This window comes from Xenopus tropicalis, chromosome 5 (assembly GCF_000004195.4).
Source record: "Xenopus tropicalis strain Nigerian chromosome 5, UCB_Xtro_10.0, whole genome shotgun sequence".
NCBI lineage: Eukaryota > Metazoa > Chordata > Amphibia > Anura > Pipidae > Xenopus > Xenopus tropicalis.
The window spans coordinates 115,838,127-115,854,545 of record NC_030681.2 but is presented as its reverse complement, the minus strand read 5'-3'; the positions used below and the strand labels follow the sequence as shown (position 1 = coordinate 115,854,545).

The 16,419-nt window shown below is 36.3% G+C and overlaps 1 protein-coding gene across 2 annotated transcripts in view; it reads right to left on the bottom strand.

Moving 5' to 3' along the window:
- The window catches only part of veph1 (ventricular zone expressed PH domain containing 1), a 192,341-nt gene that overhangs the window by 25,149 nt on the left and 150,773 nt on the right, over positions 1-16,419 (bottom strand). For both annotated transcript variants that reach the window (XM_031902402.1, XM_002933254.4), the window contains exon 12: positions 1,274-1,391. In XM_031902402.1, the coding sequence (XP_031758262.1) occupies positions 1,274-1,391 (118 nt within the window). The remainder of the gene's footprint in view (positions 1-1,273; positions 1,392-16,419) is intronic.

The following is a 16,419-nucleotide window of genomic DNA, read 5'->3' as shown; positions in this document are numbered from 1 at the left end:
CTTTTTGTGGCGTGCAACTTGTACTGTAATTCTGTGGGAAAACACTGCATTGTGGGATAACAAGTATTAGTATTATTATTTTGTTCCCTTTGGAACCTCTGACTCCTCTGAATCCTTAGGGGGGCATATTTATTATGCTGTGTAAAAAACGGCGAGTAGATTCGTCACACATCGCTAGGCTTCGATGTGTAAAAAACAGCGTAAAATCGGCATAATTTTTTTTACACGTTTTTTCTTCCGCCGTAACTTACGTTAAATAACGGCGTAAAATCTGGCGGTCAGACGGCGATCTTGTCCGTTTATTTCATACAGCTTTTTACGCCGTTTTTTCAGCAAAACTGTTTTACACAGCAAAATAAATATACCCCTAAGTACACTGATGGGCTTATTTATCAATTTTTGCTTTTTGGTTTGTGAGTTTGTTTTTCTAAACCCAATAAATTCCCTTATTGAATGCTCGCTTATTTATTAAAAAGGAAAACTTGTTTGAATAAAAAACTCAAATACCTCAAATTTTTCAAGTTTAAAAACTTTAATTGGAAAAATGGCTTGATTTTGACTAGGACAACTCCAGTTGACTTCTATAGAAACTCGCAAGCTTTTAGATGCCAAATTTTTACATTCAAGTTTTCAATTTTTTTGCACTTAATAAATACCAGACATTCAAGTTTTTGAACTATAACTTGAATTTGAGCTGATAAATTTCCCCCTGAGTATTCTGGAGTAATCACTTGTTATGGGGCAGTTAGAGGACCCAACAAAGGAGAAGGAAATGTTAGCGCTCTGGGTGACTACATATTAGACATTGGATGTGGGTTTAATACAAATTCTAAAGAAGGTAAAAAGGACAGAGATGTGGGCAGATTTGCTTGCTGAGGCATGCTTGACATGCTGCTTAGGATGCTTTCTAGAGACCACACAGAGCTTTATCACATTTTCACCACTGAAAACACAGCTTGGTAACGTCATTCAAACTTAGATCCTTGATGAAATTACCACCACCCCCAACCCACCCCCCGTAAAATGCAGTTCTTTAGAGGTATTGTTGCATTTCTATTTATTTTACCTCAAAATGCAAAATCTGTGAACATAGCACAAAACATGTTGGGGTCATGTATTAAAGGGATACAAGAACATGAACAGGTGGTCTTTTATATATTATTGACAAAGTGATAACACATATTAGTCTGTGTGGTCTACAGAAACATCCAAGATAGCATGTCATTGTTTCTCCTATACCCATTGTGAAAGAAAAATGTCAAATAGTTATTACCTGTTGCTTTTTCTGGGTTGTTACACATAAAACACAGCCACGACCCTACTTCTTCACTGAATCCAAATAGGTCAAAAAACCTTTCTTCTTCCAGATTGGTTTGTACAAGGTCCAGATCCTGCAACCACAGGAACACAAAAAAAAATAATTGTTTCTTTTTAGACACATGCATTAAGCAATCTTTCTGTGATATTTGGATTTTTAGTCTCAGCTTTAATGTCCATTTAATGTAGATTAATGTAATCATGTAGATTCTTAATAACATCTAAAAAAAAAAAAAAAGAAACATTTTACATGGAGTTCTGTGGCTGAGGCTCTACGGCTGGGATTGTCAGAAACAGCAGGGATGTTAATATTTATGTGTGGAAAAGGTTATGTTTTATAGCTTGAACAGAGACTGGCTCGTGGACTGTACTACAATTTCACTACTTCTCTAATAAGAGTTGGGTTCTAGGATTATATTATGTTAGCAATACCTTTCTCCCAAGCCTGTTGTATATTTGTTTCAGTATTTAAAGGGAATTGACATTCAACTCCATACAACTGTTGCACTGCACCCTAGGGGGCTGATTTACTTACCCACGAACGGGTCGAATGGAGTCCGATTGCGTTTTTTTCGTAATGATCGGTACTTTGCGATTTTTTCGTATGTTTTGCGATTTTTTCGGATTCTTTACGAATTTTTCGGATCCAATACGATTTTTGCGTAAAAACGCGAGTTTTCCTATCCATTACGAAAGTTGCGTAAAAAGTTGCGCATTTTGCGTAGCGTTAAAACTTACGCGAAAAGTTGCGCATTTTTCGCGTAAGTTTTAACGCTACGAAAAATGCGCAACTTTTTACGCAACTTTCGTAATGGATACGAAAAACTCGCGTTTTTACGCAAAAATCGTATTGGTAACGAAAAATTCGTACAGAATCCGAAAAAATCGCAAAACATACGAAAAAGTCGCAAAATGTTCGTTTTCAAGTCGGAACTTTTCCAATTCGGGTCGGATTCGTGGGTTAGTAAATCAGCCCCTAGGTCTCTATGACTAAATGTAATTACAGATGCAAGATAGTTTACCATTGAGAATGGTGCTACACTTATCAGTGCTATGTCAGTCATCTTGCTTTATCTTATAATGTTGTGTAATTGTGATATTACAGTTTAATCTATCATTTAGAAGGGAGGACATACTCCTCTTTGGTAGTCCTGCAGCTAGCGTTCTTATTGGCTGATTCACATTCAAATAGGGCCACTAGCCCTGGAGAGCTGGGGAAAAAACTTTTATAAATCAACTTTTCATGTACAGTACAGCCTTTATTTTCCTAACATGTATATAAGTTGGGCACATCTCCCCCAGGGAAACCACACCATTTGTATTGCAAATATTCCCTTCATTAGCCGGCATCATCCCATTTTCTTAAAACAATTAGCAGCTATCACCCATTTGTCGTTTTCCCTCTGACACATCATCAGTGACATTTACATTTGCAAACAACACATGTGCGCTGTAAAATTCATAAATCAAGAATGCAGGCTTACACAGGCAGAACTTATTTTTATAAAAAAAAGTTCTGCCTACATTGAGCACTGTAAAGCTGAGCTCAGGAGAAGAGGTTAGGAGAACAACTTATACAAGCAGACAGCTAGAGTAGAGTTTCTATATGGGAAGTAGCATGCCATCTAGTAATTGGCTGCTAGACAGGAGGGTGTATTTAGTAATCTAAGCTGAGAAGAACTGAGCATGCTCAGTAGCCAACAGCCAACATAAATTCCTGAGGGAGGGGGCAAGTGGGTTAGAGAAGGAATCCCAAGTGATTAAGGCAGTGCTGCAACCTTATTATTAACCGGTGTGGCAGGTATTTCAAGATTTTAAAGAGGCTGTTCACTGATTAAATTTTTGTGTGGGGGGTTAACAAATCTTAACTGTATCCTTAAAATCCCTATTCTATAGACCTTAATTTAAAATCCTTAGCTGGATTCATTATAATTTTTGATGAGGGAAATTTTTCGCCAGGCATGGATTTGCAGCGTAATTCCGCATTTCACCACTGGCAGATTTCTTGCAAATTTTTCGGCGAAGCGAAATGGTTCAGATTTGTTCGTCATTAATTATAATAAATTCACCTTCAGTTGATGAATGTTACAACAATATATGGGTTTTTATTTATGGCTTATTTAGAAATTTTTACGTTTGTGAACTAAAGTTTGTTTTTTGTTTTACTAAATCGAATAAACTTGCATATCGATTGGTCCCTTATTTATTAATAAGGAAAACAAACTTGACTCTGAAACTCGAATATCTCAATGTTTTTGAGTTTACAAACTTGAAAACCCGAAAACTCAAAAAAATTTAAGTTTGAGAATATGGTTTGACTTTGCATAGGACAACTTCCATTGACTTCTATTGAAACTCAGAAGCTTTTATATGGCAAATGTTTACATTCGAGTTTTCAAGTAGTTGATGATTTCACTCATGCCCACTCAGAAAATGAAAAGTATCAAATGGATTCAAACCATTCACTAGGGACACAATTTAGCCTCTTTTTCATGCTGTTTCCAGAGACAGAAAACAAGACAATATCTTTCAGCAGTGAGAAAATAAAATGTGCAAATATTATATAGTATGTCCATGTAGCAAAATAAAGCACACATACAACCATAAATTTAGGGCTATGTAACCCAACTTGCACACAAATGTTGCCATTTAAAGAGGGCCTTATCTGTGTCAATTGATAACATTTTCACCTTATTTGAAGTATTTTAGTTTTGCAAGTCATTTGAATAAATAGGGTCATGTGAATGGCTTTAGTTTGAACATTGCATTAGCTGTATTTATTTTGCAGTGTGTGTTGGGCGAATGGGTTCTTATTGGTTCCTTTTAGTCTGTCACATCTGACTCCTACTGACTGATCTGTTTTAGCACTGACTGCTCAAAGGGCAAGAATCATATGCTTTGCAGGCTTATTAGTGAAATAGTTCCTAAACTGGCACTTCTAGTTTAGATCATTATTGGACTACAAAATTTAACGGGTGTGACACATTTCCTATGGTAGTGAATGAGAGGTGGCAATTTTGGTTTTAATTTTCTCTATTGGCTGAAATATGCCTGTGGATGATAGACCTATGTGGCATAGCCCTTAAGACTGTTGTACTGGTCTCCAAGTACACAGCACAGGTATGGGACCTGTTATCCAGAATGCTTGGGACCTGGGGATAAGGGATCTTTCCGTAATTTGGATCTCCACAATTTAAGTCGGCTAAAAATCATTTAAATATTGAATAAACCCAATAGACTTGTTTTGCCTTCAATAAGGATTATATATATATCTTAGTTGGGATCAACTACAAGGTACTGTTTTATTATTACAGAGAAAAAGGAAATCATTTTAAAAATGGGAATTATTTGCTTATAATGGAGTCTATGGGAGATGGCCTTTCCGTTATTAAGAACTTTGTGGATAATGGGTTTCCGGATAAGGGATCCCATACCTGTACTATCTATGTCAACTTTACCTGCATAAGCATTAGAATAAGAAAACATAGTTGTTACTATAAATAGGTCCACGTATGGCCATGTTCTTGCCAAACCTCAAATGATGTCACATCATGCCCCTGGATGGCTAGACCATTGTTTTTCCAAAGGGAATTATAAAACAACAACAGGAGACATGTTAAAGGTGATAAGAAGATTTTTTGCTAGACAACAGCAGCCTAGATAAAGTTTAAACTGCAGTTACTGTCAGTTACACCTTCGAGGGGACTAGGGTGGAAAAAATGTTTTATATTTACCACTTATTTTTCTATTAGAAAATTACAAAAAGAAAAAAACAAAGAAAACTGACAGTTGCTTGGTATGATCAGTTTCATGACACATCTGCTTCATGCTAATATTTCAGTTTCATTTCCGTACAATAGCTCCTTAGAGTATTTCTTTAAACTTAAATTTTTAAAAGTATTAATGACCTTTTAATGACTTTTATATGATGTGTAATATGTTGATCTCTTTATCTTAATGAGGTATTTGGTTACTAATACACAAAATTCAAACATCTAGTTGAAAAGAGTAAGATATCGATACCTACTTTCTATTGTCCCATAAAATCCCTATAATATCTTCCATAAGCTAGGCACTGAAGCTTACTCAGCCCTTTGGGTGTAAGATACTCTGATAAATAGTTTTCTATTGTACCTATTTCCCATTTCATTTTAAGTTTATTGGTCAAATGTTTTTTCAGTTAAGAAAGGATTTATAGAATTATAATAATCTGAATTACTATCTCAAAATATTGTATTAATATTGTATGCAAACCTCTTTATTTCCCATAATGAGATTTTAGACTATAACACAGCAGTGCTGTTACATTAACATACAAGATTATAAAATATGACAAAACAGATTCAGTCTTTTAATTTTATAAATGGTGTTTGGAGGAAAATGATCCATCTATATTTCTGGACGAAAAATAAAAATATAACATTTAGGGGCACATTTACTATACAATTTTGAGAGAAAGTCGATTTTTTTGTAACTTCTAGATATTTTTGAGATTTATGAATAGGTTTTTGCCAGTACTCGTTTTTTTTTCAAAAATTCAAGTTTTCAGAAAATAACTCCCATAATTTGTGATTTATTAACGTTCTGTTAACAGTTTGTTTGGCAATAGTAGAGGAATAGAATATTAGTGACAGTCTGTCCTTGACACATTTTCAAGGGGAAGTTTATCACTTCATGGTTTTCTATTTCTCCCAGTTTCATGGGATGGTAATCCCATCATTGTTTTAATTTTCACACATTTTCAAGGGGAAGTTAATCATATCATTGTTTTCTATTTCACACACTTTCAATGGAACATTAATCTCATTATTATTTTCACACATTGTTTCAAGGGAAAGGTAATCCAATCATTGTAATCTATTTCACCCAGTTTCAAGCGAAACATTATTGTTTTACAAAAATGAGTGCCAATGCTCCTTAAAGGAAAAGTAACACTAACATTTTATCCTGCACACCATTTATTATTTTGAATGCTTTATTAGAAAATACCTGCTAAAACTTGGCTTCCGGTCATTTGAAATAAGGCGATACGGCGATGCAGGACTCGATCCACTATGCGACAATCGATTGATCGAGCCTAGCCTGACTCCTTCCTATACAGAAGAAAGGCTAGGATCGATCAATCGATTGTCGCATATTGGATTCTTCCCTGCATCGCAATATCCCCTTATTTCAAATGACTGGAAGCCAAGTTTTAGCAGGTATTTTCTAATAAAGCATTCACAATAATAAATGGTGTGCAGGATAGGACAATTATTGGGGCAGGGTAGAATAGATTTTTTACTTAAAAATTTTTAGTGTTACTTTTCCTTTAAATAGCTCCTGGAGAAATTCATGTCTGGGAAAACTAAAAAGGATTCATGGAAGTGAACGTCCCTTTAAACTCGAATTCTTTCAAACTTGAAATTTTCATATAACCGCCAACAGCATTATTGTGCCATTTTTTTAATACAACAATGATCGAGTTTAATTTGAATTTATACCATGTTGACTTTATATGACTTTGAAGGGCCAGAAAAAATGCATTTTAGTAAATTAGCCCCTTTATTTTCTGTAATGATAAGACTTTGTGGGGAAAAATTGGGAAAATTCCTTTTGCAACACTCGTCATAGATGTCTGGGAAAAGTACATTGCTAGCAGATTGATAATGATTGATAATAAACCACTAGTAGAAGCTAATAATGTGTGATATAAGCCTTAGGAGGTATATTCTTGAATGGAGGGGTTTATTAGGCCCAAAGTAATTAATAGAGGACAAAACAGGTTTAGATTTAGAGTGAAATTTTATTTGGTCTCCTAGATGGAAATTACCTGATGGAAATTAGGTGGAAATTTGGATGAACTCTTATTTGCTTTGCTAAATAACAGTGAAATTATAGCCAAGTAATATGATTTTTTTATTTTTCTAACCTCCAGCAAGGGAAGGGTAACCCCAAAGATCAGAAAACAAATGAAGTGTGAATTGTGACCCATGAGTAGTTTTCACCGCAAACAATATATATACTGTTGTAAAACCACATAATGACCTTTTATGATCAAGGGATTTATACAGTGATGGAATGAAATGTACCCGTGGGGTTCATAGAATTTTAGTCCAAGTGACTATGCATGTTTGCAATACCTTATCATCCCTAGATCACCTTAAATTAATCATTCACCGCAACCATTTTACATGTGTTAGGCACATCTATTAGAAGCACACTATGCAGCTTACTATGCAATGAAACTGCTAATGGCAAATGTAATATTCATATGCTTAAAGCTACATAGAAAACAAAACAGGGTTGTTGAAAGTAAATGCATTAAAAATTATGGAGCACTTCCAAACTTCAGGGAAAACAATAATATAAAAGAATCTGCCATTGTGGCTTTCTTCCTTTCATAAAAGAAACCTGGAATCAATTTAATGATGTGTAAACAAGTATTACCACCATAAACGTTTCAACAGAAAAAGTGAGACAAATAATGTGTTCTTGGCACTAAGGAAAATCATTTTAAAATTGGATCTAAATTACTTTGAAAATTAGCAAAGACCAAACAAATATTTTGAAAAACTACAGTACTGAAAATGAAAAGCCTTTGATGGTCCTTCTCAGCTCCAGATGTCTACAACACTGAAGTGCTTTGGAATGGAAATTTGATAACAAAGAGGTGTACCAAGCATCTGATCATACTAAGTAACAAATTGAGGAGCTTTAAAAAGAAAAAAAAATTGTGTAAAATCCTAGTCTTGATTTTCTGATGTACAGTATAACCTGCTGAAATAGGAAACTCTACCACAATCTCCCACTTTGACTACTGAAGGGGTTGACCACCCAAAAACAAAGTATTTCCTAATGAAAAACAAATTAGCCACTATTCCATAGGCATTAATCAAAAATGTTAAATTGTTTCAGTTATTTGTAAATGTAATTGCCATTGAAACAGTATTTGTTTATACCTCTCTGCTCTCACTCCTGTTGTTTTAGGGACTAGAACCATGAGGACAGAAAGCTGAAAGCAAATGCCTTCTTTGTGTTTCTTTGTTTTATTCTCTTGTCTATGTTGATCAGTGCCTGTGACTGGCAGTACCTATTCTTTGGACTGTGACACATTTTGCCTATATTTTTAGTTCTGTTTAAGACCATTCAATTACTGGTCCCCTTAACAGCTAATCTCTGGCCTCAGTTTCTTGACCCTTTGTTTGTATGTTCTTGTTACTACAGAGCATCAGTTTTGTGCTTCAGCTTTGACAACCATATCTGCTCTCATAGTAGTCTTGGAACCTCACTCCATAAGTCCTTGAAGCAGCTCGGTAATGAAAAGGCAAGTAGGGTAGTTATTCGTCATTAGGCTGTATTATGAAATAAATGTAAGCAATACAACAAAAACAAGCCAGCTAAGATAAAAAAGGGTAAAGGGCCCTGCCCATAAGAACATGCAGTCTAGGACAGTGATCCCCAACCAGTGGCTCATGAGCGACATGTTGCTTAATGACCCATTGATGTTGCTTTAAATGGTCTCAGAGCAGGTGCTTATATTGTAATTCCTGGCTTGAAGGCTGGCTTGTCCTTAGCTGGGGTAGTGACATAACTACCAGGGGGGGGCAGTGGGTTCATCTTTAACCTGCCCCCCTACAGGGTTACAGGGTGTGCTGAAGACAAAGATGTCAGGTTCAGTGTGCACAGTAGGACACAAAGTTTGCCTTTGGCCTGCAAGCAGATAGCTACACCACTGGCCTAAAGGCCAAATGTAGATCAGTTAAAATTGACCTGCCTAGTGGGTGGCCAAATCAAGACCTATTCATTTTGGGGCCTGGCCAAACAAGAAGATGTTTATGTGAATGTCAAGTTTTATAGTCTTTTCCATGAAAATGAAAAGAATCTACACATAATCATATTTTCTTTCCTACAGTGGCATCTGATATAAAAGAACATCATGTTTATGTCTATCAATTAGTAACAATTAACTGGAAACTTTTGCTGAAGTAATTGTGGTTTCTGACAACTAAAAGTAGTGGTCACATCAGTAGACATTTAAAGAAGTAATAAAACTCTTCTTGTTTTACACTTTTACTCCCCAAACGCTGATAATATATAGTTGTGTCATTTACTGGAAATATACACACATCTGGAAAGGCTTTATTATTTGGCAAATTCAGACTTCACTTTTCATCCAAATGCCTTCTTTACGGTATAATTGCTTCCAAATCAACTAGGCATACTGCTGAGCCCTGAACTACAATACAATTTTAGAAGGCCAATCTTGCCAGTTGATACATAGCAGGACTTGAAGCTTGCCAAATTCATAATCAACAATAACAACTGAGATTTGTAAGAAGCATTTTTAGAGAAGCGATACCTTCCTCTCTCATGTGAATTGATATTTTACGTTACTTAATAATAACTCCTTTCTGACTGATGTGCATATTTTCTGACACCAAACTGAAGGATTGCAGACTATTATGAAGCTACAGTGCTCAACCATCTTCAAACAATGATACTATAAAGCCTTCAACAACTGGGCAAAGCTCAAAATCAAATACCTCCTTTATACTATTTCATACTGTAGCTATTAGTCTCTCTGTTGGTGTGAGGTGCCCCTATCAAATAGGCACTGTAATGATTTAAGGTTTGTTTTAGCCATAGAGCCTTATTGTGATTAGGTAGTTAAGGGTCTAGTCCTGGAATTTAAAGACTTCCACTTTACAACAAATTGTTAACATGGAATAAGTTACTGTGATCGTACTTCCCTTGGAGTTAGGTGGCAACAATGCAGTTGGACCAAATTAAATGTAAATTGTATTGAACAGTTCAAAACTGTACAGAGACAGTCAGAGCATAGTACAGGTACATTTGAATTTCCTGAATTTCCTTTATTTTACATTTTGTGATACATGCTGAACTTTTACATTACAGTTGAAGTCCTGCTTAACAGTTTTGGTTGAGCACCAAATGGTTTCACCCTAGTAAAATGGGCAGTTAACATAACATTATCATTAAGTACTATGTGGATCAGGGGTGACTCATCCTATTTTGAAGCAGACACATATTAATATAGTCAGCCTAAAGAATGAAACATCACTATACAAATGATAATTAGTACTTTATATGCTATAGATTTAGGGGCATATTTATTATGCTGTGTAAAACAAATTCGCCGAAAAATCTGTATAAAATAAATTTTTATAATTTTTTTTACAGAAAGCTGAAAGCAAATGCCTTCTTTGTGTTTCTTTGTTTTATTCTCTTGTCTATGTTGATCAGTGCCTGTGACTGGCAGTACCTATTCTTTGGACTGTGACACATTTTGCCTATATTTTTAGTTCTGTTTAAGACCATTCAATTACTGGTCCCCTTAACAGCTAATCTCTGGCCTCAGTTTCTTGACCCTTTGTTTGTATGTTCTTGTTACTACAGAGCATCAGTTTTGTGCTTCAGCTTTGACAACCATATCTGCTCTCATAGTAGTCTTGGAACCTCACTCCATAAGTCCTTGAAGCAGCTCGGTAATGAAAAGGCAAGTAGGGTAGTTATTCGTCATTAGGCTGTATTATGAAATAAATGTAAGCAATACAACAAAAACAAGCCAGCTAAGATAAAAAAGGGTAAAGGGCCCTGCCCATAAGAACATGCAGTCTAGGACAGTGATCCCCAACCAGTGGCTCATGAGCGACATGTTGCTTAATGACCCATTGATGTTGCTTTAAATGGTCTCAGAGCAGGTGCTTATATTGTAATTCCTGGCTTGAAGGCTGGCTTGTCCTTAGCTGGGGTAGTGACATAACTACCAGGGGGGGGCAGTGGGTTCATCTTTAACCTGCCCCCCTACAGGGTTACAGGGTGTGCTGAAGACAAAGATGTCAGGTTCAGTGTGCACAGTAGGACACAAAGTTTGCCTTTGGCCTGCAAGCAGATAGCTACACCACTGGCCTAAAGGCCAAATGTAGATCAGTTAAAATTGACCTGCCTAGTGGGTGGCCAAATCAAGACCTATTCATTTTGGGGCCTGGCCAAACAAGAAGATGTTTATGTGAATGTCAAGTTTTATAGTCTTTTCCATGAAAATGAAAAGAATCTACACATAATCATATTTTCTTTCCTACAGTGGCATCTGATATAAAAGAACATCATGTTTATGTCTATCAATTAGTAACAATTAACTGGAAACTTTTGCTGAAGTAATTGTGGTTTCTGACAACTAAAAGTAGTGGTCACATCAGTAGACATTTAAAGAAGTAATAAAACTCTTCTTGTTTTACACTTTTACTCCCCAAACGCTGATAATATATAGTTGTGTCATTTACTGGAAATATACACACATCTGGAAAGGCTTTATTATTTGGCAAATTCAGACTTCACTTTTCATCCAAATGCCTTCTTTACGGTATAATTGCTTCCAAATCAACTAGGCATACTGCTGAGCCCTGAACTACAATACAATTTTAGAAGGCCAATCTTGCCAGTTGATACATAGCAGGACTTGAAGCTTGCCAAATTCATAATCAACAATAACAACTGAGATTTGTAAGAAGCATTTTTAGAGAAGCGATACCTTCCTCTCTCATGTGAATTGATATTTTACGTTACTTAATAATAACTCCTTTCTGACTGATGTGCATATTTTCTGACACCAAACTGAAGGATTGCAGACTATTATGAAGCTACAGTGCTCAACCATCTTCAAACAATGATACTATAAAGCCTTCAACAACTGGGCAAAGCTCAAAATCAAATACCTCCTTTATACTATTTCATACTGTAGCTATTAGTCTCTCTGTTGGTGTGAGGTGCCCCTATCAAATAGGCACTGTAATGATTTAAGGTTTGTTTTAGCCATAGAGCCTTATTGTGATTAGGTAGTTAAGGGTCTAGTCCTGGAATTTAAAGACTTCCACTTTACAACAAATTGTTAACATGGAATAAGTTACTGTGATCGTACTTCCCTTGGAGTTAGGTGGCAACAATGCAGTTGGACCAAATTAAATGTAAATTGTATTGAACAGTTCAAAACTGTACAGAGACAGTCAGAGCATAGTACAGGTACATTTGAATTTCCTGAATTTCCTTTATTTTACATTTTGTGATACATGCTGAACTTTTACATTACAGTTGAAGTCCTGCTTAACAGTTTTGGTTGAGCACCAAATGGTTTCACCCTAGTAAAATGGGCAGTTAACATAACATTATCATTAAGTACTATGTGGATCAGGGGTGACTCATCCTATTTTGAAGCAGACACATATTAATATAGTCAGCCTAAAGAATGAAACATCACTATACAAATGATAATTAGTACTTTATATGCTATAGATTTAGGGGCATATTTATTATGCTGTGTAAAACAAATTCGCCGAAAAATCTGTATAAAATAAATGGAGAAGATCACCATATCAATGCCAGATTTTACGCATAAAAAAACACATAAAAACTTAAGCCGACTTTATGCCAGTTTTTACAAGGCAAAGCCTGCCGATGTATGGCAAATTTTCTCACCGTTTTTTACACAGCATAATAAATATGCCCCTTAATATGTTCCATGCAGAAAAAAACTTCTACTATGTACAGTATATGCAAGATGGTGTCTACTTCATCTTTACTAGCTTTGCAAGTGTGCCTCACAAACTGATGTAGTCATTCCAATTTCCTTGTACTCATAGTTGTATATTTTATATTCTAGTATAAACTACAGCCAGCAACTTGACTAGAACAGAGCTGTCCAGCTGAGTGCCTATGAATCGGATATGGACCTCCAAGACATTTTATAGTTACCTGCCTTCTGAAGGCCTCCATCGATTTCTTTGTGTGGCTCATCATTGCAATCATTTTATAGGTTGTATAAAAGCATAATTAAGTGTCAAATACTACAAAACAACCCAAAATATAACACACGGGTAATAAAAATTGCAAATTGTGCACATATTTGCCATAATCAAGAGAATTTTCATAAGCTTTTCTCAATGAAAGTTTCTGGCATTTTGTCATGGAAACTTTCCCAGGGAATTTACTCCATTAAAATGTATTACTGAGAGAAATTATTACACATATTTTCCAACTGTATTCAACTACGTAATATATCTTTTTTTGTTACTTCTAGACAATATCTATTATATGTATAAAAACAAGCACAATATGAAGGCACTTTGTTTACCAGGATATACAGCGCCTAGGTGCAGTCTAAAACTTTTCATTCAGAGTCTAGGAGAAGGAAATCTGGATTTACAGGAATTATTGTAACCAGAAATGTGCTTTTATTCCAAAAGATGTTGCTGTAACAGCCAAAACATTAGTCTCCTGACATAAAGGCTCTTTTTTGGTTACTATAAGTATGGATTTCCCTTTGATGTACATACAGTATATATATATTGTGACATGCTGAATGCCTGTACATGCAATTTTGGGGGAATTAGCATTGGTAGGCAGGCAGGCATGCAGAGGATCTGGAGCATAGAGACAGGGACACCAAGTCTTCAGGCAAAACTCAGGTTTATTTAGGGCCAGTTCTTCCCAACCAAAACATAACACAGTTCATCAACATACAGTTCAGGATTATTGTTTGTCCCTTCTTCAGGGTTCTCACCTCCCAGGGTTACTTCCACCCTCTGGAACCCTCAGGCTTCACCTCAAGCCTTGCTGAGCCCTCTTAGCACTCATCCGCCTGGTCATGACTCCCTGTGCTTCCTGCAGTGGTAGGTGGCACCCCCAGCTCCTCTGGGAGTTCCTAACACAGGCAGCCCTCCTGCTCTGTGCCCTGCTCTGAGAGTGACCTTCACTCAGTCAGCGTTCAATTCCAACTCCAACTCCCCCCTGTGTAAACCACACAGCCCTTTTATTGGCTGCTCACCTGCAGCCTAATCAGGCAGCTCTCTACAGCTGGCCAAATCAAATCCTTAAAGGGAGTTTTACTCCAACACAGCATTACCTGCTGTAAAACCAGGTGTTTTACCTGGTGCCATTTGTATTCCACCTTAAACACTGGTGGAAATACACCAAATAATGACCTTTCCCATTGCATCTCTCACAATATATATATATATATATATATATATATAAAAGCATAAAGAAAAATAAAATGAATGTATTCTATTTTCTGTATTATTTGTTTTTATAGAGCCTGTTTATTTAGCAATATCATAGGGCAAAGCTGCAGTTCTAGGTGTAATCTATAGTTGACTGATCAGTTATAGCTCCACAGTAGGTATTGTAATTGATTTTGGCGGCTACAAGGATGCATAATACAGTATATAGGTCTAAGAAATCCTTTATTGATTGTTGGGGAAGGGAGCAAAGTACAAAGCATGCAAAACCTGCTATGTTTTCCACACTTGCACAATGCCCTGCCATCTGCACCTGTGGATACAGGTTCTTGTGCTCCAAAATGGAGCTTCCCCCTTAATACATCTGCCTGTGTTCAGCAGTGCTGTATTCATGAAGGGTGAACAAAAGAAGATACCTAGATGTCCCCTTTCCTGCCCCTACCTGTCTCACAACTTGCATGATATTTGGAATTGCAAGTTAGGGATTGCAGCTGTTTGCAAGGTTAAAAGGAGTCCTGCATTAATGCAGGGGATAAGAACACAGATGATTTTCTGTATGTGGTGAGATTATGTGCCCCTTAGTGCCATAGCATTTAAATCCTGGGTCTTATTAAATGACAACTCATATGTAGCAAAGTGACTATGTTAATACTGGTCTCAGACAAAAGGAAGCATGATCATTCTAAGGGAGGCATACAATTCTACCATGTGTTGCAGTTTGAAACTATCAGCACATACTAGTGATGAGTGAATTTTTTTGGAAAGCATGGATTCACCGCAGAATTACGCTTTTTGACATTTTTTTTTCGAAACTGTTGCAAAAATTTGCAGGGACAAAAAAATTCACTGACGGATAAAAATTCACAGGTCATGTAAGCCACATTTCGTGAATTTTTCAGAAGTTTTGCAAATTTTTTGGCAAAGCAAAGTGGGATAGATTTTCTCATCACCAGTAACAAGAACACTGATATGATGTATAGTGAGTTGTATGAAGGAAAAACTGCTCTGCTCTGCCTGGTCATCCTTACCTAAGCAGCATCTGGAATTCAGATCCAAGTCAAGCCAGCAACATCATAATAGACAAAAGGCTAAAATGTCTGTCCTGTACAACTGCCAGACTGATGAGATAGGGGTTTCTATATTAGCCACTAGCATGCACAACCAATCAACGACCTTGTCTTCCAGCACAAATCTTAAAGTTTCTTAATAAAATGAGAAATTGGAATTGGACATATTTCCTTTTTTTATTAACTGTTCTTTCTGTTAATGCTCTGTGTATACATATTTCTATAGAATTATTCTGCTGCCGCCTGGGTACCAGCACACGTATAGCACAGTTAGAGATGGTAACTGGTAAGTGCTCCCGGGCACTAATGATTATTCCTTTTTTTGTAGGAGCCTTCTCTAAATTGTAAACAAGATCCAGAACATCAGCAAAACATATCAAGTAAACCTTTGTCTACTAACGTCTGTATTATGAGTAAAAGCATGACTCATGTAAGAGTAAGTGCTACAATGAATAATAAACAGAGTTCGGAAAATGTAACCACCCTAAGTAAAATAGAAAGCCTAGCTGAATGACATCCAGGCCAGAGTCTGTGTTCATTTGATTATTACCCATGGTCCTTAGCCTCAGACCCCTGGCTACTCTTTTTCAAAGATGCCCACACAGAACACGGAAATACAATGACACATAAGTGCTGATTGCTGAGACGTCAAAATTCTGACCCACCGATCAAGATTCACAGGACTACTGTGTCTTGCTAATTAAATTAGCCAGTGTAATGCATTTCCCCTCACAAGAGCCTTTTCTACAGAAAAAACAACCACACATTTTGTTGCATTTTAATTGTTCCATTCCTTTTACCTGTTTAGTTGCATATCTATGCACTTTTTCCAGCTCATTAATATCCTTCTTAAGGACTGGAGCCCAAAACTGCACTGCATACTGCACAATCAAAGCCATTTTTATAGACATTGACTGACATTGCCTAGAGTTACACAGTCTGTTTTTCACAAAAAACCCAAACCCTTTTTAATTAAGCCCCCAACATGTATCTATTTAGTGTATAACTATTATATATAT